This window comes from Lycorma delicatula, chromosome 9, assembly GCF_047948215.1.
Source record: "Lycorma delicatula isolate Av1 chromosome 9, ASM4794821v1, whole genome shotgun sequence".
NCBI lineage: Eukaryota > Metazoa > Arthropoda > Insecta > Hemiptera > Fulgoridae > Lycorma > Lycorma delicatula.
The window spans coordinates 107,970,887-107,995,675 of NC_134463.1; the positions used below are offsets into that span (position 1 = coordinate 107,970,887).

At 31.6% G+C, this 24,789-nt stretch overlaps 1 protein-coding gene across 5 annotated transcripts in view; it reads left to right on the forward strand.

Moving 5' to 3' along the window:
• Positions 1-24,789, forward strand: part of jus (EB domain-containing julius seizure protein) — a 746,258-nt gene that overhangs the window by 192,872 nt on the left and 528,597 nt on the right. For all 5 annotated transcript variants that reach the window (XM_075376039.1, XM_075376040.1, XM_075376041.1 and 2 more), the window contains one exon: positions 17,880-18,038. In XM_075376039.1, the coding sequence (XP_075232154.1) occupies positions 17,909-18,038 (130 nt within the window). In that variant the 5' untranslated portion in view covers positions 17,880-17,908. The remainder of the gene's footprint in view (positions 1-17,879; positions 18,039-24,789) is intronic.

Below are 24,789 nucleotides of genomic sequence, written 5' to 3' on the forward strand. Positions count from 1 at the left end.
CGCGGCAGCACAAAGGATTGTTTAGAAGATACAGCTAATAGAATAGGTTTCAGAATTTCTGTAGAAAAAACTACATTCATGTCCAATATTAAGTATCCACCAAGATATTTGTTAAAAAATATCAGTCAGATACAATAGGTTAAAAAATTTAAATATCTAGGAAAGACTAGGAAAATATTCATTGTCTTTCCTACTAAATGGGTTAGAGAAATTCGCCACAGATGATAGGATCTATAAAATGAAAAGAGCGTAAGGTCTGATAAAGAAAATCTATAGAAAAAAATGCTTATCAAAAAATGGAAAAATAACGCATTATAACACTGTAATTAAAACAGAATGTTTGCATTCTTGTGCCTCACATAATTATAGAATAGAAATGTTAGAGTGAATAATTATTAGGAAAATATTGGGTCCACTAAAACCCAGTGAAGGCTGAAAAAATAAAAAGTAATGGTGAATTATATAAAAACGTAAAAAAAAAAATTTAGGAAGCAAAGACGAAAAGAAGATTGATTTTTTTTAGGCATTTATATGGAATAACTGACGACAGATTAACGAAACAAATTTTCAAGTACCTTAGGGAAAAGAAGTTAACAACAAGCTGCATCGAAAAAATCAAATAAAGATCTAGAAAGAAATAACACGAAAGAAGATGAAATAGCAGAAAAAGATGTTCGGAAGGAATGAATAATTGAAGAATTTCAAGGTAGGAAAGATAAGAAAACTAGAACAAAGTGGTTTTAGGAAAGGAAAAAAACGCAAAGTGAAAAAATGAAAGAATACGGAACGATAAGGAAACAACAATAGATAAGGAAATGGAATTGTTACGTAAGCGGCCATAATGGGCGTAAAAAAAAATTACACTATTTATATTAATATTATATAAAATCTTACAATATTTAATTTCTTGTTAGAAATATATTTTAATAGTAATCAGGCACTACAAATTGAAACTAACTCGTGCCGGTTCATCTACTGAGTGGTTATTAATCAATCTGTAATCTCATAAATTCAAACATTAGGACAAGTCAAATGAATATCAACTACTAGATTATACCAATCGGTTATTACAAACACGATCCTGTTCGCTAAGATAATTTAATTAATTATAAAATATTGCTGTAGACAACTTAATTTAAGAATAGAATTTATTTTATATGAAATTTAATTAAAAGTTAATTTATTTTTTAATTAATTCATTGTCTTTATTTTTCTACGATTTTTTATTACTCGGTTCGAGTACAGAACTCAAAAGGAATCAGGAAATTTATTAATTTTTTATTGATGTTTTATGTTATTTATCTGGTATATAATGTTAAATCGATTAGCAGATTATTAAGGAGTGTACGTGAAGATGTTGTTATAGTGTAAGGGTTGTTATGATTTAAAACTTTACAGCGATTTAAACTAAGATAAATAATTAGGATTTTTATTATACAAATGTTTAGTAGGTAACTCCTTAAGATTAGTGTAGAGTTTATTTAGATGAGTATCGAAAGGCTATCAAACACAAAATAGATCGTTTTAGTTTTATCTAGTTTGTAAAATTTGAGCTATTAACAAAGGTAATCGATGTGAGGCCTACAATTCATTTGATTAAGATACACAAATTTCAGATACTTAATTTTATCCGTTTTTACTATTAGAAAACAGGTAAATAAAGACTCTAGTCATTTTCAGGAGTGATTCTTTAAGGAAAATTTTTTCATGGTCGTCTTTAACGGCTAGTACAAAAAAAAATTACAATTCAATTTTATTAATAAAATAAATTAAAAAAGAAAAACATTTTTTTAGCTATAAATTACGTAATATTACAACATTATAATAAATTTTACTACTATGTAAAAGCTTTGTCTGCAGTGTAAAAATCAAAGAATTGTGGTTGTTAGGCGAAGAAAGTCTGATTAAATTATATAGTAAATCAAATAGTATTTAGAGAAATACAACTAACTCATTAATTTTGTCTGATTAAAGATAAAGTAGATTAGGAATTATAAATTGTTTATTAGATTTAAGGTAATTTAAAAAATAGATTACAACAAAAAACAGTTTATCCTTCTAAAAGATCATTGATATGTTAATAAAATTAATATTGTATAATATAACAATGCAATGTTAGTATAGAATATATAATATATTTATATTATACAATATATATTTTAGCAGATATATTCTATTTACAATTCTATTATGTAGTATATATATATATCAACTGTTCTACGAAGAGGTATTATACGCTTTTGATTTAGTATCACTTGCTCATTTCCCCACCAGTTGTATTGAAACTTTAAAGACCTTTTAATAAAAGTTCTAAAAAATATTCTGTGAAAATTTCAACCTTCTAGAATGGGTAGAAACAAAATGGCGGCTTTCAAATAAAAACATACATTTCAGATAAACCACATTTTCTATTCGTTGCAAAATAGCTGGTAAAAATGATTAAAAGCAGATGATAATTAGAACTAGAATAATTAAAAACAGTTAGATAATTAGTCGTGGTTGTGACCAATTAATTTATTAAACTGTATTAGTAAATTTGAGCAGCTGTTTAACAATACATCATCTGTTTTTTTAATCATTTTTGCCAGCTATTTTGTAATGATTAAAAAAATGTGATTTATCTGAAATTTATGTTTTTATTTTAAAGCAGCTATTTTGTTCCTATATAGCGTAGAAGATTGAAATTTTCACAAAAAATGTTTGAAAACTTTGTTAAAAGGTCTGCAAAGTTTCAGTAGACTCGGTGGGGGAATGGGAGAGAAGTGATACTAAATCAAAAACGTATACCTCTTCGTGGGAAACATTGTATGTAGTTTTCGTGGAATTTAGCATTAGAGTAAATTTTTGTAATCATACTATATTATTTTCAAACTTTCATCTGTCAGTTCGAAATATTCCTCCACGAATCCTCCAAAAAGACCATTAAATCATTATTTCAGATGCATTGTATCATTATTTCCATCTTACCTTCAAAGATTTGCGGTATTTATAGTAAATTATAAATTTTTCACTGTTAAAAATGAGTAGTAGATTTGAATTTCATACTTTCAGTATAACGTACGTATCACCCCGTTTCTCAGTATTTATTAAAATACAAACTCGAATAGAATTATATATAAAACATTTTCTCGACGGGTCATATATTGCAATATAATAATCCTAATATTATTGTAGCTTATTGGCAGTTAGCCAATATTTAAAACTGTGTAGGAGAAGAAATTAATCGTTTTTAGTTTGAAAATAAATTTATAGTATTAAAACGAAATTAAATTAAGTTATGCAGACAATTTCAAATGGTTATAGGACGTGTTTTAAGTCGTATTAAAAAAAAAAAAAAAACTATTATAAAGAATGAAAAAAATAAGCCTACATTTAATTATTACTCATTTTGGTGCAGTCCGGTAAAATAATTTTTACATTGTTTTTAAATCTATTACTTAATTTGAAAATAAATCGATGAATTATTTCATTTTTACCGTTATACTACTTGGTTTAAATTACACCTTAATAACGTTTGCTTTCAGGCTGACTGAATTCCACTCTGTAAAATATTGTTTATTCCTTTTTTTTAATACCGGATGATTCCAAAAAGGAATTTATTTAGCTAAATTACTGATTCGTTAAAGGTTTTGATGTGTTTTGTAGTAAAACACTTCAAGTTTTGACTTACATAGTTCATTATTACCGAATTTGGCCACCAGCACTGTTACCAGTGTTAAAAATGGATACATTTACTGGTGCGGTAAGTGCTCACCATGTATTTTGGTTTCACGATTTACAGTCAACAACTGCAGTTCAACGTAATTTTTGTAGAGAATACGGTAAGGATCCTCCTAATACACAATTTAACACTAGTTTACAAATTTTCTTGTCGCCAAACCATCATTGAGAAAGTTTTTTGTGCCTAAGCAAACAAAGACTATATGACCCGTTATTTTTCCAGGAGGCAACCGTAAGTGGTATCGTTTATCTGTACATGCTTCAAAATTTACGACTAATTCCTCAGTTAGACGATGGTGACCAACATGGATGCCTTTACCATCAGAAAGATTGGGCACCTACGCACTACTGCCTACAATTTCGATATTTTCTTGATACTCGATTCCCAGGTAGGTGGATCGGTCGTGAAGGTCCAATCGCGTAGCCATCTCGTTCTCCAGATTTGACTCCGCTAGATATTTTCTTGTGGGTTCTCATTAAAGATCGGATTTATTTACTATTTTTACTTGCTGATCTTGTTGAAATAAGACTTCGAATTAACGTCCCAGCTGCAAAGGTAACGCACGACTTGCTGGCTACAGTCTGCAATAAAATCGGCTTCAAGTGGGATGTAAGTCGCATTACAAATCGAAACCATATTGAACAAAACTGAATGTTGGGTGACAAATTTGATTTGTTTTTCTATGAAACGAGAACTCAATCGAATCTGTAAGTTATCTCAATAAATTTTTATATGCTTTTAAAGTTGTGAAGTTTTTTTTGAATCAGTCGTTATTGGATATCATTTTAATAATCAATAAATCTACATGAGAAATATTAATTAAACTGGTATTAGTCTATGATTATAGTAAATGGAAATATTAAATCAGAATGCCAATTACAAGCCTATATTTAAAACAAATAGCAACAATAAAGAATCGAATGGTTTATCCTGTTAGAGATGAACAATAGAAATAAGTTTGTCAGGAACACGATTGAACAAATATTACATGAAAGAGATAGTAAAGAATACTAACAGGAGGTGAAAAATATAAATATCGGAAGTAAAAAAGATAAAATAAATTTTCGAGTTCTCAGTTATATGATTTTATTGTAAAATTCTAAACCGACCGAAAAATTTCTTTAAAATTACAATATTCACTCACCACGGATAATCCTGTCTATATCTCTCTAAGACAAACATAGTAGTATACTGCTGAACTTTTCTAAAGGTGCTCGTAACTTTGATAAGCAACGTTTTTCAACGTCATCCGTACCGATGAATAAAATGTTACTTACTCCGAGAAAAGGCGAGTGATTTTCTGTCCTTTTCTACTGTACGCATCTAGCAGGTTAATTACTTTCTTAAGACGTTCACATCTCACATACCTATTATAAGGGTGCGATTGAAAGTCACCGCTTTCTTTGTTGATATAAGTTTTTTGTCAGACACATTTTAATATGTGTTTGTTGGAGGCAATAGATTTCTTGGAAAGCGCGAGACGTTTTAGTTGGGGAATACAGAAGGATTCACAATGAGCTACACACTGGAAGTGTTTTTTGAGGGTTGATAATATCTTTACAGATATTGACTGATAAATTTATTAATTTTTACGCAAAAAAATTTTTCTAGATTTTTTTTTTACTTGCTCTTCTTTAACTCGCAATGTTTTCTTTTCATGCTTGTCCTCAAATCTTGCATCGTTAATTTAAGATACTTCCTGACATTGCCGATTGATGAAATTTTGCACTGTTACTGAGGTCGGGTGACAATACGATATTCAACCATTACGTTTGCAAACATTCACCCGTATGGCGGTAAATTAAGGGTTTGATATTTTATAAGGGCTATATTAGAAATTTGAATATAATATGTTATCTTTTGAAATCCAAATTAACCTAATAATTAAACTCATACAATGTATCATAATAATCTGATTAAATTATGGTAAAAAGTATAAACAAGTTTTTAAAAATTTTGAAAACTTTTTGTAATGTTATTTTGTTTAAAATGTACTGGTAGTTTATGGAAAAAAAGTCACTATAAAACACTAAAATTCGAAAAAAATCAATGAATACTAATTCAAAATTTAATTTAAATTGTATTTGATTAGAAAGTGCAAATGAAAGAATCAATTATTACATAATAATGAATTTATTGTTTTCAACCGTTGTAATTTTTAGTTAAGTAAAAGATTTTTAGTGTTAAAAGCAAAGTATGAACATTTCCTTTGAAATAAGAGATTTAATTAAAATAAAGTTTTATAATATGTAAAAGGATCTAACATTAAAAGGCAAGTCGTAATATTATTTCCTGAACCGTTACGCATCTTAAATTTCTTAATTATCTAACTTTAATACATTGACTAAATATAAAGTAATTTCTGATTCATAATACAGTTTTTATTATTAAAGTTTTGCTAATTATTGATTCAATTTGATTAAACTTTTTAATTCATAAAAATATTAACCGTATTTTAAGTATGAAAAAAGTGAACAATAAAAGTTATACTCGTACATATGCATAAAAAAAGAAAATTAATTAAATACTGATCTTTATTTAACACATTACAAGCAAAAGAAAATATTGTAGAAGATGCTTGAAAAAATAATTCAATTGTACTTAGAGAGAAGTAGGACATCGTGAATTTTCTTATACCTTACTAATTTTCTCATATTTTACTAGGCTTATAATAGGGGAATGGTTACTTTTTTAAAACAAATTAAGGAATATAAGAAGAAAAAGATTACATTCTGGCAAAGAAAGAAAAATTACCAAATTTTGTGGAGATGTATCTATTTGAGGACCACCATATTAGCAAAAACAATAGTTTGTGAATAAACGATAAAAGTTGGAAAAACCAGTATCCAAACGAAAATACTCTGGCTCTTTATTCAAGAATCAATCAAGGAGAACCTTTACAGTTCTTTACTGTGAAAATTAATAACCTTAGTTGTCAAAAAACTGTAATTTTATAACGGTATGATGAGGTCGCATTAAAATCTAGGAATTCAATCGAAACGACATTGGTTGCACATTATTCCAAGATTTTTAAAAGATGTTACGGATTTTTCCTAGAATGTAAGATGTTAAATGAAAAAATAAATATGATCTTTGAAATTTTCTCTTTTTGGGTGAAGGACCTTAGTAATTGATTATTTTTATATTATAATGATTACATATTTTCAGTTATGTTAATCACTAAGCTTCTACGTTTATAATAATAGAGGTATAAGAAACCGTTAGGGCTGAACTATTTGTGCTGAGATGTGTTTCCTTATCTAATCAAATTAAATAAAATCCTGTTAAAGGAACGTAACATTTTGAAAATTTTATTCATAATTCGTAACGAAAACTTTGTGCTAGAATCAGAATCGTAAAACGTTTCCACATTAATTGTTAATTCAATTGATGGCACACACTAAATTTGAACGAAATTGATGAGGTTTTTTAATATCAGAGGTATATTTTTTAATTAATATACTATTATGGATCAGTTAAAAAACTGAACATTTTATTAAAAAGATATTTTTTGGACTAGGGTCTCGGTTATTGTAGTTGCATTTTATGAGGGTTTAGGTGTTTCGGCTTTAATAACTGGCGTTTTATGTAGTCATCAGGGAAGAAAAAGAGTTTCTGGATTGCTCCGTAGTTAGTCCGTGTTCTAATCAAATTACAGAAAGAAAGCACCGGATCTGCCAGTTTTCCTTTCATCCAAGTCAGCACAGACGTAGTTTTTTTTTGAGTTCATCAGTTTTTATCCCCCCCTGGGACCCGAAACCAGCCATGAACACAGCTCCAGGGGTTGCCATCGCCTCAAACTGCCTAGTCGAGAACTGACGTTCCCCCCAGACAGCCTGGACTCGGTCTTTAATTAGTCGCTATGCCTCTAATGAGAGGACCCCATAGAGATTCCCCCACCGGGATTCCGGTCTTGACGCCACACCTCAAATAAGGAACCCCAAAGGGATCCTCCTCCGGGACAACGGTTTTACTTTGCCCCCTCATCGAAGTTCAGTCTGAACACTAAGGGAGTCCCTGTCCAATCACCGGTAACGAGACACTTAAGCGGCCCACCCCTCCTGGACAGGGCTGTCCCAACCCAGGTCTTCCCCGAAAGACCTAGTTGGGTTTGGCCGGCATCAACTGAACTAGCACTGGGGAAGGAGCAATTAAAATAAAGAGACACTTTTAAGGGTCAAGAAACTAGTGAAAAAAGGACTTATCTACGCAGGCAACAATCTTAACGAGATACCTCATGAATCTTCCTTATCAAAATAGTACCTCATACCAGTAACTATATTGTGAAGAAACTTAAAAGTTATTTAAAAGTTTTTGAAAATAAACCATCAAAAATCTTTCACACCAAACAGTACCTGGAATGTTTCATAGAGAAATATGTTCCACGGAAATAAATAGTTCCCCATAATGTAATGGAATAAATGTACAATGCAAAAGGTTTTATGTGCAATGAAGGGTCAAATGCCCTTGATCAAATGCATAACATTTTTGCATTTGATCAATGCAAAAATGTTATGTTACAGTAAATTAAGCTTTATCAGAGTGGGTACAGTTTTTTACCCTTATCACAGCATTAAAGCGTGAAAATTTTAATATATCCCTACAATTAAGAATAGAAATTGTGTCAATTTTTTGTGTGTTTTCAATCCATCTACTATGAAATTAAAAAAAAGATATTTTTTTAATTAGTTGTTTTCAAAATAATAATAATAATTTTCATTGTATATCAGTGAAAGTTCTGGCATAAACCTTCGTTGGATCTTAATTTGTACGTTCTAATTCCTTTTTGGATTTAGGGTCTTTCCAGGATCTTCCTTTCCTTCTTTTCTAATTCTTATAGCAGATTTTTATTGTTCAGAAATATGCATTCTACTGCATACAGGGTTTCTGGTTCGATTACTGCGGTATCAATAACTACTATTTGAATAGCAGTTGAATGTGTTCATGATAAAAGTGTTTTTTTTTTTAACCAGATATATGAAAGTAACCATAATCATCATAAATGTTACCAAATGATAATATCATTCCATTATTATTAGTTTTATTAAATTATTATTTTTTAATTGTATTATTTTAAAAGATAAATATGTGCACGTTACATACATATACATACGTTACATACATATACACTTTAAAATAATTAGTGTTAAATAGCTTTAATTACTTATAGTAGTAATGAGATTTTAACTAAGTGGTACACGAAATCAGATTTCAATAAATTTACAACATGTAGTTAATTTCATTTTATTAATCGACTGTTAAAAAATCTCAAGTTCTTTTCAACCTTACGGTTAAACGTAATCTGTTAAGTTTTTTCATTATCCCTTACATCCCTGGGCTGGACATACAATCATGTAAATCTCAGCCCAAGACAGCGTCCTGCAAATCTAAGAGGGCCTTCCCACCTACCGGCAGTACGTCCGGCATGGCAGTTCAGCCCCCCTCCCGGCGGATCTTTTTTATCGCCTCCCTCTAATCTCCGATAAGAGGTGTACCGGACCCGAGTATGTTGTTCTCGGGCTCCTCCCCGGAGACCGGGTCTCGGTCCATACTTTTTAATGCCTCACGCTTCTAACCACTGAGAAGGGAGAACCGGGCTTGACCAAGTCGCCACCGGCCCCCAACCTAGCAGCCGGGTCTGTGTCTTTTATTTTGCCCCATCCCAGCCTAAGGACGCCGGAGTCCCCGAACGATCATCGTTACCGACACACCTCGGCATGCCGGTCCTCACGACCGGGGCTATCCGCCTTTCCCTAACTGCAAAATGCACGTCGGCGCCCCTCCTCGACTTTGTTGCGTAGCACCTTAGTGGCAAACGAATTAAAAGCCTTCCAATTTTCATCTGATGTTAAAATAAAACGTATTAAATTCTCTGGCTGGACCCCATCCAGGCCAGTCTGCTTAATCTGTTAAGTTAGATTTACATTTTCTATGACATTGAAAAATATTTTGTAAATAAAATTTAGAAATACCAGTTATACAAACGATCTTCTTTATTTTATGATTTCAAAACCGTTTAAGATTAAATTATAAGAATAAAATATTTCAGTTTATATACAGTAGTTTTTAAACTAGTGCTTGGAGTTTATGTAAATTTTATACCGGCCAAATCCAAGCTATGAATGAGGGGAATGGGTGAAATAAACTAGTGTGTAATATACTATTAGTACTAATACTATTCATATTACAAAATTTAGTCTATTTTTGGTTAACAGAATATACGACAATGCTCTATACGTTCGGTTAGTTTGGTCAATATCAGCTACCGTTTCAAAGATAGTATTAATATAACATTACTAATTCAAACGCTCTTAGCAACAATATATTAACAAACTGAACCCATCTAAACTTCCAAGAGCTTTGGATTATAAAGATAAAATTATAAATATGTATTTATATGAAAGAATTTCTAATATTTGCTGAAAATAATAGTCGATTACTATTAAAAAAATTAACAATATCTACTTCTATCAAATCAGACAACAGAAGTATCTTGAACAACATACAGCACGATTCTTCATCTTGCGAAGTTCTAATCAGAATTTTATTATTGTTCCTCTTGATGCATCCAAGAAAATTCTAGAACAATTCCATTATTTAACCATTCCGTTCTGTTCTTGACATTATCTATACAACATGATGTTAAAAACTTATCTCAATACAAGATTTATTTGTTTATTCGTTTATCGAAAAATCGAAGCGTAATTCGTTCGTAGTCATGTTATTCCGCTTTATTAAAATTATTTACATTTTTTCAATTGTTGTTAAAGAAAGAAATACTCAATTTTAAGTAAGTTTTTTGCGTTGAAAAATTTCGAGGAAGTACGGAATTTATAATTAAAAAAAAAAAAAATATGTCGGTAGATATATTATTGAAGAGTGAAGCTTTATTTTAAACGTTTGGAAAAATCGATTAAATTGTTACCAGTTGTTTATTTATTTTTTTTTATATTTATATCTTAAAAATATAGAAGTATAAAAAATAGAGAATGGGAAGTATTAAAACGTCATCAATGTTGGATATTTAAGAAGTAAAGCCTTTTTCTTTTTCAGACGTACTGTACTTTTAAAAATAATTATTCATGCAGAATTATTATGTATTATTGCAGTTCAATTTAAAAATCATAGCTTATTAAAAGTTTCCATATCGTTTAAAACCGTAGATCATTATACTGCAGTGAATGATGAACGTTATGTAATATGTAAATGCTGATGTCGGTAATATGTAAGCGCTGACTTAAAGTCTGCGAAAAGATTAGTACTCCTGTTTCCGGAACAAAGCTCCTATTAAATACCGTACTACTTGTTATGTGCTTCAGTCGTCGGAAGTTAGGATTACATTTTACTTTGGAAAATTAATAAAACCAAGAGGAATACGTTTACATATTTTAATAAGATTTATCATCTAAAGAACATATATATATATACTTTAAATGTTTCTTAAATGTTATGAATTATTTATGTTTTTTTCTTCTTTTATTTAATATCTCGTATGTAAATTGAGATATTTTATTCTTTAAATTTAATTTTTTTTTTTTTTTTAATTATAAATGCTTTTATGCAATTACTACTTCTTTTTTTTATTCTATTATAAAATAAAATATTTTTCAATGTCGTAGATGTAAATCTAACAGATTACATTTAACCATAAGATTGAAAAGAATTTGAGATTTTTTAACGGTCGATTAATAAAATGAGGTTAACTAAATGTGGTAAATTTATTGAAATCTGATTTCTTTTCTCGCGTACCATAAGGTTAAAGTCTAGTTTTATATATATATATATATATATATATATATATATATATATATACACACACATACATACACACACACGCACATATTTACCTTTTAAAATTATATAAATAAAAAAAGTAATTTAATAAAACAAATATTAGTGAAATGATATGGATCCGCTATACATCAGTGATCGAACCAGAACGCCTATATGCAGTTGAATGCGTATTTCTGAACGATAAAAGTTTGCTACAAGAATTATAAAAAAAAAGAAAAGGAATATCCTCGTCAGAAAGATCCTAGATCCAAAAATAAATTAGAAACATACAAATTAAGATCCAACGAAGAGTTATATATGCCATAACTCGCTATCACCTTTAAGAAAAAAAAGCTTATGCTTCTACGGTCACATCAAGAGAATTCCCAGAAAGAGGCTAACTAAAAGAGTTTTAAAATTTATAGAAAATCAAAGAAAAATATCCTGGATCAAGGAAGTAGTTTTGTATAGGAAATAAAACGAACATACCACTAGAAGCGATAAATAACAGAGGAGAGAACAGGGCAATAGTCCGGAGTATCAAGAGGTTCCATAATTGCGCAAAAAGAAATAAAAGAGAACCGAACAACTGGTCCGAAGAACAAAAAAAATCCCAATCTGAGAAGTTGAAAAAATACTGGGAAGAGAAGAAAAAGAGGTTAAAAAAGAAATAAACTTATATGTACCACAGCTGACCACAACGAAAAAAAAGAAAAGATTTTAACAATTATAAGGTTACTATATTTTATTATGATTCTTTGTGTAATTTTTTTGGTTATTTTAAAAAAGTAATATAATTTTTTTTATGAAGATACTTCGCACGAAGAGTTTTTCTCCATTATTTTTTAATTACTTAATTATATTTGTATTGTATTGTAGCATATTTAATATACAAATATTTATTTAATACTTGATAAAAAGATGGATGAAAATTCATCAAAATAAAAATGAAGGAATATTTTAAATAGAATCATATACGTTTTACGACCACCATTTTTAGCTCGTACATTTTTCAACCGTCTCTTTATCTTTTTTTTTTTTGTCTTCAGTCATTTGACTGGTTTGATGCAGCTCTCCAAGATTCCCTATCTAGTGCTACTCGTTTCATTTCAGTATACCCTCTACATCCTACATCCCTAACAATTTGTTTTACATATTCCAAACGTGGCCTGCCTACACAATTTTTTCCTTCTATCTGACCTTCCAATATTAGAGCGATTATTCCAGGATGCCTTAGTATGTGGCCTATAAGTCTGTCTCTTCTTTTAACTATATTTTTCCAAATGCTTCTAACTTCATTTATTTGTCGCAATACCTCTTCATTTGTCACTTTATCCACCCATCTGATTTTTAACATTCTCCTATAGCACCGCATTTCAAAAGCTTCTAATCTTTTCTTCTCAGATACTTCGATTGTCCAAGTTTCACTTCCATATAAAGCGATACTCCAAACATATACTTTCAAAAATCTTTTCCTGACATTTAAATTAATTTTTGATGTAAACAAATTATATTTCTTACTGAAGGCTCGTTTCGCTTGTGCTATTCGGCATTTTATATCGCTCCTGCTTCGTCCATCTTTAGTAATTCTACTTTCCAAATAACAAAATTCTTCTACCTCCATAATCTTTTCTCCTTATCTTATATTGTTTATATTTTAGTAGTATTGTTAACTAAATTTTATGTTTTGCTAAAGTTAGTCGTTACGGGCAACCACTAAATATTACATGAAAAATGAATCCTTCACAAATGCGCATTTTTACTTGTGTGAACTTTTGTGGCACAGAGGTACAAGGAGCAAGAATTGCTTTTGAAAATACTCTAGAAAACGATAATTCTTTGCCATCAGAATAATTTATTTTCTTCTTAAAGAATAAATATAAATTTTTCTTAATTTTCTTAATATTATATAATAATTTTTTCTTTTCAAAAAAAATTACATTTCATGTTAATCCTGTTTATTGATATATCTTCCTGACCCCGTAGGGAAAGACACCTTCCACGCGGCAGTTTTGGTCGCCAAGCCACCCCTTCCGTACGTAGCCCTTACGGGCTTTACCGGTGGTCATCTTCAGACCGATGCGAATATCACATGTGATATTCCCATCGGTGTACCACTAGGAAATGAACTTTGTAAAACAAAACATACCTATGTCGAGTCTTTAACAAGACTGAGTGACATGAAGGAACTGAAATTAAAAACACAACTACCTACCCGGGTAGGTTTATTTTAACCCTGCCTCCAGAACCAGACATTAAGCATGAACACGGTTCCGGGAGTTGCCTTCGCCTCTAGCCGCCAGGTAACAGAAACGCCATGCCCGGCCTATACCGTTCCCGGCCTCCATCATCCCACAACCGGGTCTCGGTCCTTTGTGCTTTGCCTCTAACGGGGAATGGGCCCGCCGGGTTCTTTTAGCTCAGGGTATAGAGAGAGTCCTCGCACTTCATCACCACCGCCCACCCGTGCAAGCAACTTTCTAACTCGGGTAGGTTAGAAGTTGAGTTCAACACGCAACCATAACATAACACAAAACAAGAAATGAAATTAGAATTAAAAATAAAACGAAATAAACAAAACATTACAAAAACATAAACCTTAGAAGAACAACAAAACCAAGACACAGGAAAGACCAGGCGGAATCCTAAATTCCTTCGGCAATCTGTTATCTTGCCAGATACTCGATGAAATTTTCAACGATTACCCATTCGGCTCTGTTTTTCCAATTCTCACGGAGATCTAATGTCGAGCCGACAAACAGTCTCCGTGCGTAAAAGTTCGTATTTTGCGCATTCGTAAATTATACGGTAGCGTCATCTAGTTACCCACAATCTGAAACACACCTGAATCCACCAGGCCAAATCGCTAGAGCCTGTCTCGGAAGACGCCATAACCAGAAAGAAATTGCGTCACATACTTTTTAGGATGAACCCAAGCGGCGCTCCACAAACCAACAATGTGTGGGAAGAGATCATGCATATAACGCCCACCCTCCGTCTCATCACAGCTGGCCTGCCCCAAAGCATTGCCATGCCGCTCTATCTCGCGAATTTTTTCTGACGTCAATTCACCTGACTTCTTATCAACATAACGGTGCTGCTTTTCTGACGCAGTTAAATCTATCGATTTCACGCCTGCAATCACCATGATTGCCTCCCGTGAAATAGTACGGTAACCTCTCGTTACCATTAATAATGTTAGGCGTTGAGCCCTTAATAATATATCCCGAGAGCTTTTAAATTTTAACCTATCCGCGAAAACAGGCGCCGCATATAGCATAATTTCCTCGGACACGCCCTTACACAGGATACTCATAGTCTTGAAATTAAGACCCCAATCAGGATTGACCACTCGTCGAATACTGAAGAAGGTACGACAGGCCTTCTCCGCGATGTAATTAAGGTGCTTCTTGAACTGCTATTTTTCATCAAGAAACACCCCGAAGTACTTTTGAACTTGAACATATTTAATACGAAGGCCTGACATCGAAACACGAACCTGACGTCTCACTGCCGAACCGCCTTTAAGAAGCATTATCGTGGTCTCCTCCGAGCTGAACGTCATCTTATATCAGTTTTAATAAATTAAAATTTAAGTCACGATAAACGTGATTGTGGTATAATAAATAAGACTTAAGCTGTTTAAAGAGAGGCTTCTTTACAGCAAGAGAATTTGTTTTTATGTACTTTAAATTACACTCTCCCTATGACAAAAACAATATTAAAATCGAGTCGGCTAATTTTATACATTGACCATCCTTGTTTTTCTTTCAGAAAAGTATTTTTTTTATTTTTTAGGATTTATTTTATTCAATTTTGGTTATAATTAGCGATATAAAATTAATTTTTCATGTTTATTTTTCAACATTACTAAATTGGTTTATAGTATATGATATTAATGAATGCACTTTATTTTGTATCTAATTGATTTTCATAATTACATTGAAAGCGTTATTGCTGCAGATGGTCGTACATAAAAGAGAATTTAATATTGTGATGATTGATAAAATCTATCAATCAATCTATGATTGATTGTGTTAAATGGATTTACAGGTAGAATTCTATATTTTCCCTCTGTTTTTTATTTATTTAAAGGTAAAAGAACGTAACTTGTTCATCGCCACCTCACTTTATTTCATCATCTTTATTTTAGTTTAATTTTAATTATGTTTTTCTTAAAACAAGTCAGTAAAATCGTCCCAATAAAAAATTGGCACTGTAGAAAGTTAACGTCCTTCATTTAGGTTTATTATTTTTGAAATTAGTTGTAAATAATTTTTTTAATTTCTACCTTTTCCTTAGGTAGAACTCCATTCTAAAGCTTTAACTTTCTTCTTTTTTTTTGAGTTTTCGACCGTTTATATTAATTTACTTATTTTAGAAATTAAAGGCTAATCGTGCAATTATTGTTAATAATAAAAAAAAAATATTACACAGTATGAAAAATCCCAAGCCTGACCGGGATTTGAACAATTCGGATGAAAGGATGAAATTGAAAAATATATTAAATACTGTACATAAGTCATATATATATATTTTATAGATACAATTTTTATTGATAAAATGAAATCAACCTCAACATATTTATTGAACAAAGATTTTTAATTATTTGATTCGCATATTCTGATTGTCTCCTCTTTCTACTATATCTTCCTTAACTAAATAATTTACCTTTCAGTACTCATTACTGTTTGGTTTTCGTGTAGTAAGAATTTGTTACTTTGATTGATCTTGTTACTTAAATTAAACCATAATAATTTTGACCTTCTTTTTCTCCGCGGATAGGCCTTCAAGGCCCATGCAAATATCATTTCAAGTAGTTTTTCTATCTTTTTTCCAGAAGTTCTTCGTTATTTCGGACCGTTTAAGCCCATTCTTCAGTCCATTCTTCTCTGTTGAGTTTTTTTTTTCACTTACAGGAATCTTTAATTAAAAAATCTTCCTTTTTGTATTCTTTTTGATCTAGACAGTCATTTTCTGTAATATTGAACTTTTTGAACTCTTCTTTCACCTGTTTATCATAGCCTCCTTGATCTTCATAATTTTGTAGTTTATTGAAAATCTGTTTATTTAGCCTTCATTGGATCATTCGAACCATGTGCCCTTCGAATTCTAGTCGTCGTTTTCTTATTGTTACTTCCAGGTCTTCGATTTTATCGTATATCTCTTTATTTGATCTCAATCTTCAGTCTTTGTGGACCATAAATTCTTCTTTGTATCGCTTTTCTTTGTATCGATTTTCTATTCCGGTTATATTTTTACTTTCCATGCCGTTCAAAATGACTGTGCTGCAATGCCTTAATTTTACATTTATAGAAAGGTTCTTTTTATTGTAATTTTGACCTTTATTAACTCATTTAATTAAAAAAATAAATACCACACCGTATTTTTAAAATTTCCGATTTTCTTAAGTATCTCTCGCTTTTTCATTGTAACAGTTTGTTGTCATTAAGTGCTAAACCTAATTACTGTTAGATTTTTATCTTATATATTAAAAAAAAAAAATTAGCTGAAAACCTATTTCCAGTCTGTATGGGCGTTCTACTGGACGGATCGAGCTGATTTTTTAAAATTCTGTTCGGAATGACCAACAGATGTATCATCAAGCGTCATCGGACTCCAAACTTGAGTCTCCTCTGAGAAATCCTCAAAACAAAAATTCTTATTTATTCCTTAAATGAGGAATTTCCGAGGTTATTACTCACAGAAAAATCACTTTAAAGGACCGTGAATGCTTGATGACATCTGCGAGCCATTCCGAACAGAATAAAAAAAAATCAGTCCGATCCGTTCAGTCGAACATTTGTACGAACTGGAAATACGTTTTGAGTACGCATTTTACTTGTGGTAGGAAAGGAAAGAGAAAAACAACGGGGTTGGTGGTGAGACGTTGTAAATTGAATAGGTTTTTAGCCAATTTAAAAAAAATATATAACATTATAATAATGATACTGCGGAGCAGCAAGGGACCACTAGTTCTATTCCTAAATGTGTTTGAATCTGTTTAAAAGTAATTGGTACCTTTTGCATAAAAGTTTCTGGCTTTCATTGTATTGCTTCTCATGTTTTTCGTATGTTCGTATTTTTTAATCTTTGTTTCCATGTTAGAAAATTTTTGATTTCTTGTATAGTTTGCTCTTCTATGTTTATCTTCAAGTTAATTTTTATTTTATTATGTATTTAAAAAAAAAATATTTTTACTATAAGTTTTTCCTCCTTGTTTATTTATGAATTTAATATCTCTACTATCAGTTAAGTCATATTATTTATATTTTATAATGTTATTCTTACTTAATGAGCATTAAAAAAAAAATAATAAATAAATATTTTGTTAGATTTACATAATATTTTAATGTTTATATTAAATATTTTTATTTTCAAACAGGGTGTGACAGGAATGTGACAGAGGCCGATATGAGGAGACGCCGGTTGACTGTGTGGCTGCTGGTGTTGCTGGTGGTCGCGCACGGGGCTCGAACCGCTGACCCACATGTTGCCGACACCTCCTCCACGACCACCACCGATCCGACAACCACAACCACAGGTAATTTAAAGTTTTATTTTATAATTATATATATTTTTATATTAAAAAAAAACTTACCTTTGCTTCATATATGATTAAGAAAATTTGGCAGATCTATTACATGTTAATCCAGTTGTAAAGTGTAACATAATTTTGTTAAAAGTCTGAAGGAAATTATAGAATGTAGATATCGATCGAATTCAACGTATCACAGAAATTTTTGCCGGTAATTTAACTGAAAATGAAATTAATGTATGCATCTAAGGATTACACAGAATTTCCTGTCTTAATACCGTAATGAAAATGTAATGTAATCATTCTACGAAATGATAAGAGTAATATATATATAGAAAATGTAGATTAATTTTTTTACGTTTTACATTAAATGTAGAACGACTTACTTTTTGTCGACTTTTCGAAGAAAGTACGGTATTACTTACGGTCGTCGAATGTTGGGAATGAGGAGGGAAAATGAATTTTTTTTACGTTTTGAGATATGAGAAGTTCGAAAATTCCATTCAATTAAATTGTGGTTTCCTCATATAAAATATATATGTATATATTTAGAGGCCTAATTTATCAAATTCTGTGGCTCAAAAGTCTCCAAAACTGTTGGATAAATTTCTTTGAAATTTAGATACGCTGTATAGTAGTGCATCTGAAATTGTGCACGTAAAAATTTGATGAAGTTTGGTTGAGTCATTCTTGACTAAATATAAGGTCGAAAAAATTTGAGCAGGGCAAGTTAGAAGTGTGGTTTGCTATGATGTTGCAGGTTGGAACGTTTTTTTATCTTCGGTATTTATCTCCAACAATATTGTTTGGTATATTCAGTTAGCGTTACCTACTTTGAGAATCATGATGATTGGGTATGTATTTGAGCGGGGCAAAACCAAACAAGATAAAATAACGAAAAGTTGGTTTTTTCTTTATTATGGAATTAAAATATGATTAGTTTGAAATAAAATTAAAAAGAAGAGTTAATTTAATAACATGAATTGTTTTTATGTTACTCTTAATATTAATTGTTTAACTACTATAAAAATATTATGTAAAGTTAAAATATATTAACAAATTTTAAATATTATGATTATGATATAACTTAACAACCATGTCCCTAAAAATGTTTAACTAATTCGAGATGTATTTTTACTGTACATTTTTACGTGTTTTTACTTTCCATATCTTTATCTTTTTTATCACTCTTTGCTAGGTATAAAACAAAGGAAAATGAAATACAGCTGTGCCATGTTAAAAGCTCCTAAACGTACAAATGCGTCTAAACATAGAAATACGCCAAAACGTACAAATACGCTGGATGGTAAATGGAAGTCATGAATATTACGTTGTTGGTTATGATGGTATTTTACTCTGAATTTCTTTGGTATGCTTGAAATTTTCATTGCTACTCTCTCAGACTTGGGTTGTTATTACTCTAGTACCTTAATTCACAGATGAATGACATTATTATCCACTAATAATATTTTATTTAAGCTACAGAGTAATAGCTTTAGTTATTAAAGCTTTCATATCTCAAGTCAAAATGACGCAATCAGCCGTTACTTATACCGTCGCAAAATGGTCACTAAATTTGGCAATTCCAGCTCGTCATACAAGCATCTGGCCAATTAGCTTACATATTGTAAGGAAGCGGCACCTGTCATCTACCCAGCAGTACATAAATTATTAACGTAACTCTTATATTTTCTGTGCTGTAAGCGTGTAAAATTTTTTTGGTCATCAGATATTCCATATGTACCCTCTCACCTAGATTAAGGTAGGATGAAAAAATAAAGACAAATCGATGCAAACGAATTTTTTTCTTTTCGTTTTTTAAGGTCAGTTTGGTAAAATAACAAAGAATTTCGGGTTTATCTGTTTTTTTGGTATTGGGGCGTATACTTTTTGTTGTCTGAATCATAGTAATGATTTAACATACAAAAATAAAATTTGTTGCCGTAGCTTGAGTATTAGGAAATTTTATCTCATTTAATTATTTTAAAATATTTGCTAAGATATATATATATATATATATATATATACTACTATCGGGTCTGGATGTTTGTGTGTATAGACAAATGAAATTACTGCTACCGGCTTGCCAGGTCTGACGTAGCTGCAATGTAAGTGTACCTGTAAACATGTAGGAGGGGGAATCCCTTGAGGTTCCCCGCCAGGTAGACGCATGGCATGCAACACAAGACCGAGTCCCGGCTACCTGGGTGGGCCTTGGCGATCTACCTAGGTAGTTTGGGGTGAAGACACCCCTCGGAGCTGAGTGCATACTTTGCGGATCCTGCTCTGGGAAGCAGAGAAATTACAGACGAAAAAAGAAAAAAAGTATATGAAGTACTATAGCATAATCGCCCAACCACGCAAGCACGGACGAACGAAGGCTCTGCAAAGAGCTGTCTTTCACCCTCCGGTCATGTTCTTCCGCCTCGGTCTGAGGACTTCGTATTGTACTCTCTATCAAGATCCATCTGTAAGCAGCCATCAGTTCCTCTCTTCCCGGATTTTGGTTTACAGAACCCCTGCCGTGAATCCTGCGACTGTTTAAAAGTGGTACTGGCTTTTCAACACGGTGTCTATTATGTCATTTACCGTAATCCGCCCCGTGACTCCAACGCAGCGGCGATGTTTCTCCTCCCACCTCGAGCACTGAAAAATGACACGTTCAGGAGCGTCAAGTTCTTGGCAGTATGGGCACAGAGGATCCTGCGCACTTTTTCCATGTAGATAGGAGCGGAAGGCCCAGTGTTCGGTCAGGAGTTGGGTGAGCCAGAACCTCAGCTCACCAAAATTCCTCTCGGCCTGCGGCTCTACATATGGAATCAAACGATGCGTCCAACTCCCCGTAGTGGACAGATAGTTACGAATAGCAGGAAATCTTATAGCGGTGGACAGTACCAAAGGTATATTTTCTGTTTATAAAAATTTTTAAATGCAGTTCGTACGAAACTTGATTTTTTTGTATTTAGGTACACTATTCTCAGCTACTATAAAAAAGAGAAACTTGAAATTTTTTGTGAATGTACAACTCAAGTTTGGTCTTTCATCTGTATGTACAGTTTTAACAATTTTTAAATATTCTTTGACAAAAAAATAAAAATTACGTAAAAAAAACTTTTTTTTTTTCAAAATATGTGAAACATAACATTAAAAAAAAAATAGATATATACCTTAGTTGGTTCAAGAGAAAAGTGTACCAACGTTAATATTATCTTAGATAGGGATCCACGGTGCCCTTAGTGTTACTTCTGATGTCAACAGTTTTTTTTTTTTATGTTTTGTTTTTTGTTTAATTTTAATGCCAACTTCTGAAGTCAGAATTATAGTAAAATTTGTTTATTATAAACAATTTTATATTTAATTAGTCATTTAATATTAAAATATTTATAAATTAAAACAACTATTTTAAAATTTGCAAAAATTAAAATTTATTAAGTATGTTTTTCTGATTTTGTATACACTAAACATCATAATTTTATCGTACAATCAATTACATAAGTAGTTAATAGCTAGCTGATGATCCATTTTTCTACTAATTTATTCTAACTATGAAATATACGATAACTAAGTGAAACTATGTTTTTAACATGCGTAACTAATTTTAACGTCGTTTATAAACAACTCCAACAGATTTTTTTTTAATCTAACACACATTGAGAATTTACTTTATAAATATTCATATAAAAAAGTGATAGTGCAATCATTTTGTTTTTCTTTTACAATTCTTTTAAAAATATAATTTAAAAATTAAATACTGACTAAGAAATGACAAACTGACTAAACAATGGTTAAATATAAATTATTAATAATACAATTTGGAAAATAAAATTACTTTATTTATTCGAGTACCCATCGCACTTTTTTTCTTGGAATTGGAGAGAAAAAATAAGGCTTACTTGAAACATAGTCTTTAACCAGGATAATTTATGTAAAGTAAACTTTATGTAATGTAAAGTAATTTTCTTAGAAGTACCTAAATTCAATCACATAAATATAGTTACATTAGACTTTCGTTTATCAATACCGTATGCCGATTATACAGAATACATCCTTAATTATTAACATCCTGTTCGTATTATCGATAGGAACGAAGTTACGGTATTTTTATAAAACCGATTAATTTCTGTATTCGCCATAGTCATTGTACTGTTTGTACATGTGGACGGTTATGTGCATTTTATCTGTTTAGTTTATCTTGTAAAGTTTAATACGGTAATTTATTTTAATTACGGCATTAAAATGAGTACTAAAGGACAGCTTATACGATCTTTTACAGTAAATGAAAAACCGCGCGTTATAGAAGAGGCTGAAAAACTTGGAAATCGGGCGGCATGAAGAAAATTTGACGTAGATGAAAGCCGAATTCGGGACTGGCGTAAGAAGAAACAACTTCTGGTGAAATGCACCGGTAATAAAAGGTCTTTTCGTGGCTTAAAACCAAAATACACAGACAGAAAAAAAATGTATGACTTTATTATGGAAAAAAGGAAATGCGGTTATGCTGTCACGACAGAAATGTATCAATCATATGCTCGTGAAGTCGCTAATTCATTGACTAAAATTGATTTTAAAGCAAGCCGTGGATGGATAACACGAATTTTTGCACGAAATGATTTGTCAATAAGACGAAAGAGGACCATTTCTCAAGACTTCCAGACGCTTATGAAAAAAAAATATATTTTCACAAATACATAATAAATCTTAGAAAAGATAAAGGCTATTTGCCTTCTCAAATAGCCTTTATCTTAAATAGGAAACGCTGATCAAACCCCCGTCTATTTTGAAATGCCATTTGACAAAACCGTAAACAAAAAAGTTGAAGAAAGTGTTACGATTCGCACTGGTGGTAATGAAAAACAAAGGTGTAGTGTTATGCTTTGCATTACTTCTGATGGATCAAAATTACCTCCGTACATTGTTTTTAAAAGAAAAACTTTTCCTACCGTACAGATAAATCGAGTTATTATCAGAGCACAGGAATCAGGTTGGATGGACGAAACCTTCATTTTAGATCGGATCAGGTGTGTATGGCAAAAGCGATCAGGAGATTTACTTAATAAAAAAAATGCGGGTATGCTAGTAATTGATAGTTATCGGGGTCATACGACTGATAAAGTGAAAGACATTTTAAAAAAGGGTATGACAGACCAAATAATAATTCCAGGCGGATTGACATCACTATTGCAATCACTAGATGTCTGCATTAATAAACCGTTCAAATCTGCATTAAAAGAACCGTACAGTAAATGGATGGCTGATGAAAATTTCTTTCTCACGCCTACAGGAAGAATCAAACTCCCAGATTTTAACCAGATTTGTGTTTGGATAAAAGATGCTTTGGAAGGTATTTCCACGGAATTAGTAAGGAAAAGTTTAAAAAAATGCGGAATATCTAATGAACTTGATGGTAGTGAAGCTCACCTTTGGCAGAGCGTCGTGGAGACTACCGGTAACTCTTCTACAGACATTGACAGTGACAGTGATTAATTAAAAATAAAATTCCATGTTAAAAAGTGTATTTAAATGACCCTTTTCAACATGATACTTTCTTTTCGTTTTACTGGCCTACTGATTCTGCACTAAACTAGTAATTACATTAATTAATTATTAATGAAATATTAATATTGTAATTTAAATGAACGAATTAAATGCTTTACTTTCTGAATATTTTCGTATTTACGTATTTTTTATCATATCTGTTGCACTTTAAAATACCGGTATATTCTGGAATTTTTTTTTTAGATTTTCGGTCCGGAAAACCGAGGTGGGGGCTTATTCGGAGGCGGGGTTATTCGAATAAATAAGGTATTTCCTGTGGGGTTACCTTAAAAGTAAGGTCTACGATAATAATCTAGCTGATACAGGTCAATTAAAGGCAAATACCGAGGCCCAAATAAAATTGATCTCGAGGGAAATGTGTGGACGCGTTATCAATAAGCCTCGTTCTCGATTTGAAGAGTGCATACAGTGCAACGGACATCATTTAAAGAATATTGTTTTCGGCTCATGAATTTCCTTTTTGCATTACTTTTTCATTAATAAATAATCACAGAAATTTTAGGTTTTCTTATTTATACACAAATCATCGTACCTTTATTGATCCCCTGTATTTTTTCTGTAAATATTTACATTTCATTACATATAATCTATTCCCTTGGAAGACTGAATAGATATGTTGATTGTCTATTATTGAATTGAAGGAAAGAAATCCCAAAAGCAATTAATTCAGAGGAATTAATATATTTACGAAATGTAGAGATATTCCATTTTATTCTGGCTAGTACTTTATAACAACTGCATACGGATGATTGGTTGGCTTGGCATTTCTCCCGCCACCACCCAATTCGGTCACCCTAAAGCATAATACCGAATGTCTGTGCCACAAACGGCTACTGAACCACGAAACAGTTTAGCGACCAGTGCCGTAACTAGCTTCTAGAGCTAACCTAAAAGCGTGAGCGGAATAAGCGCGGTACCATACACCACTTGCTTGCGTGTCCCATCGCCTAGTTGTCATATATCACTAAAATGGGTAAGCGCACCCCGTCACTAAAACATATATGACTATCAATAATTAATTTATCTCGTCAAAGACAGCAATTTGCTGCCACGCCTAGGCCGCCGAATGCTAGCAAGTATCTGTTCACCATTAAAGCGCTTGGAGATTTAATCTAGCAGGTAACCAGCTATATCTCTCGGTTAGCTTCTTACAGTAGCGAGGTAGGAGTCTTTTCCTTAAGGTAAACTGATGTTGGTCGAA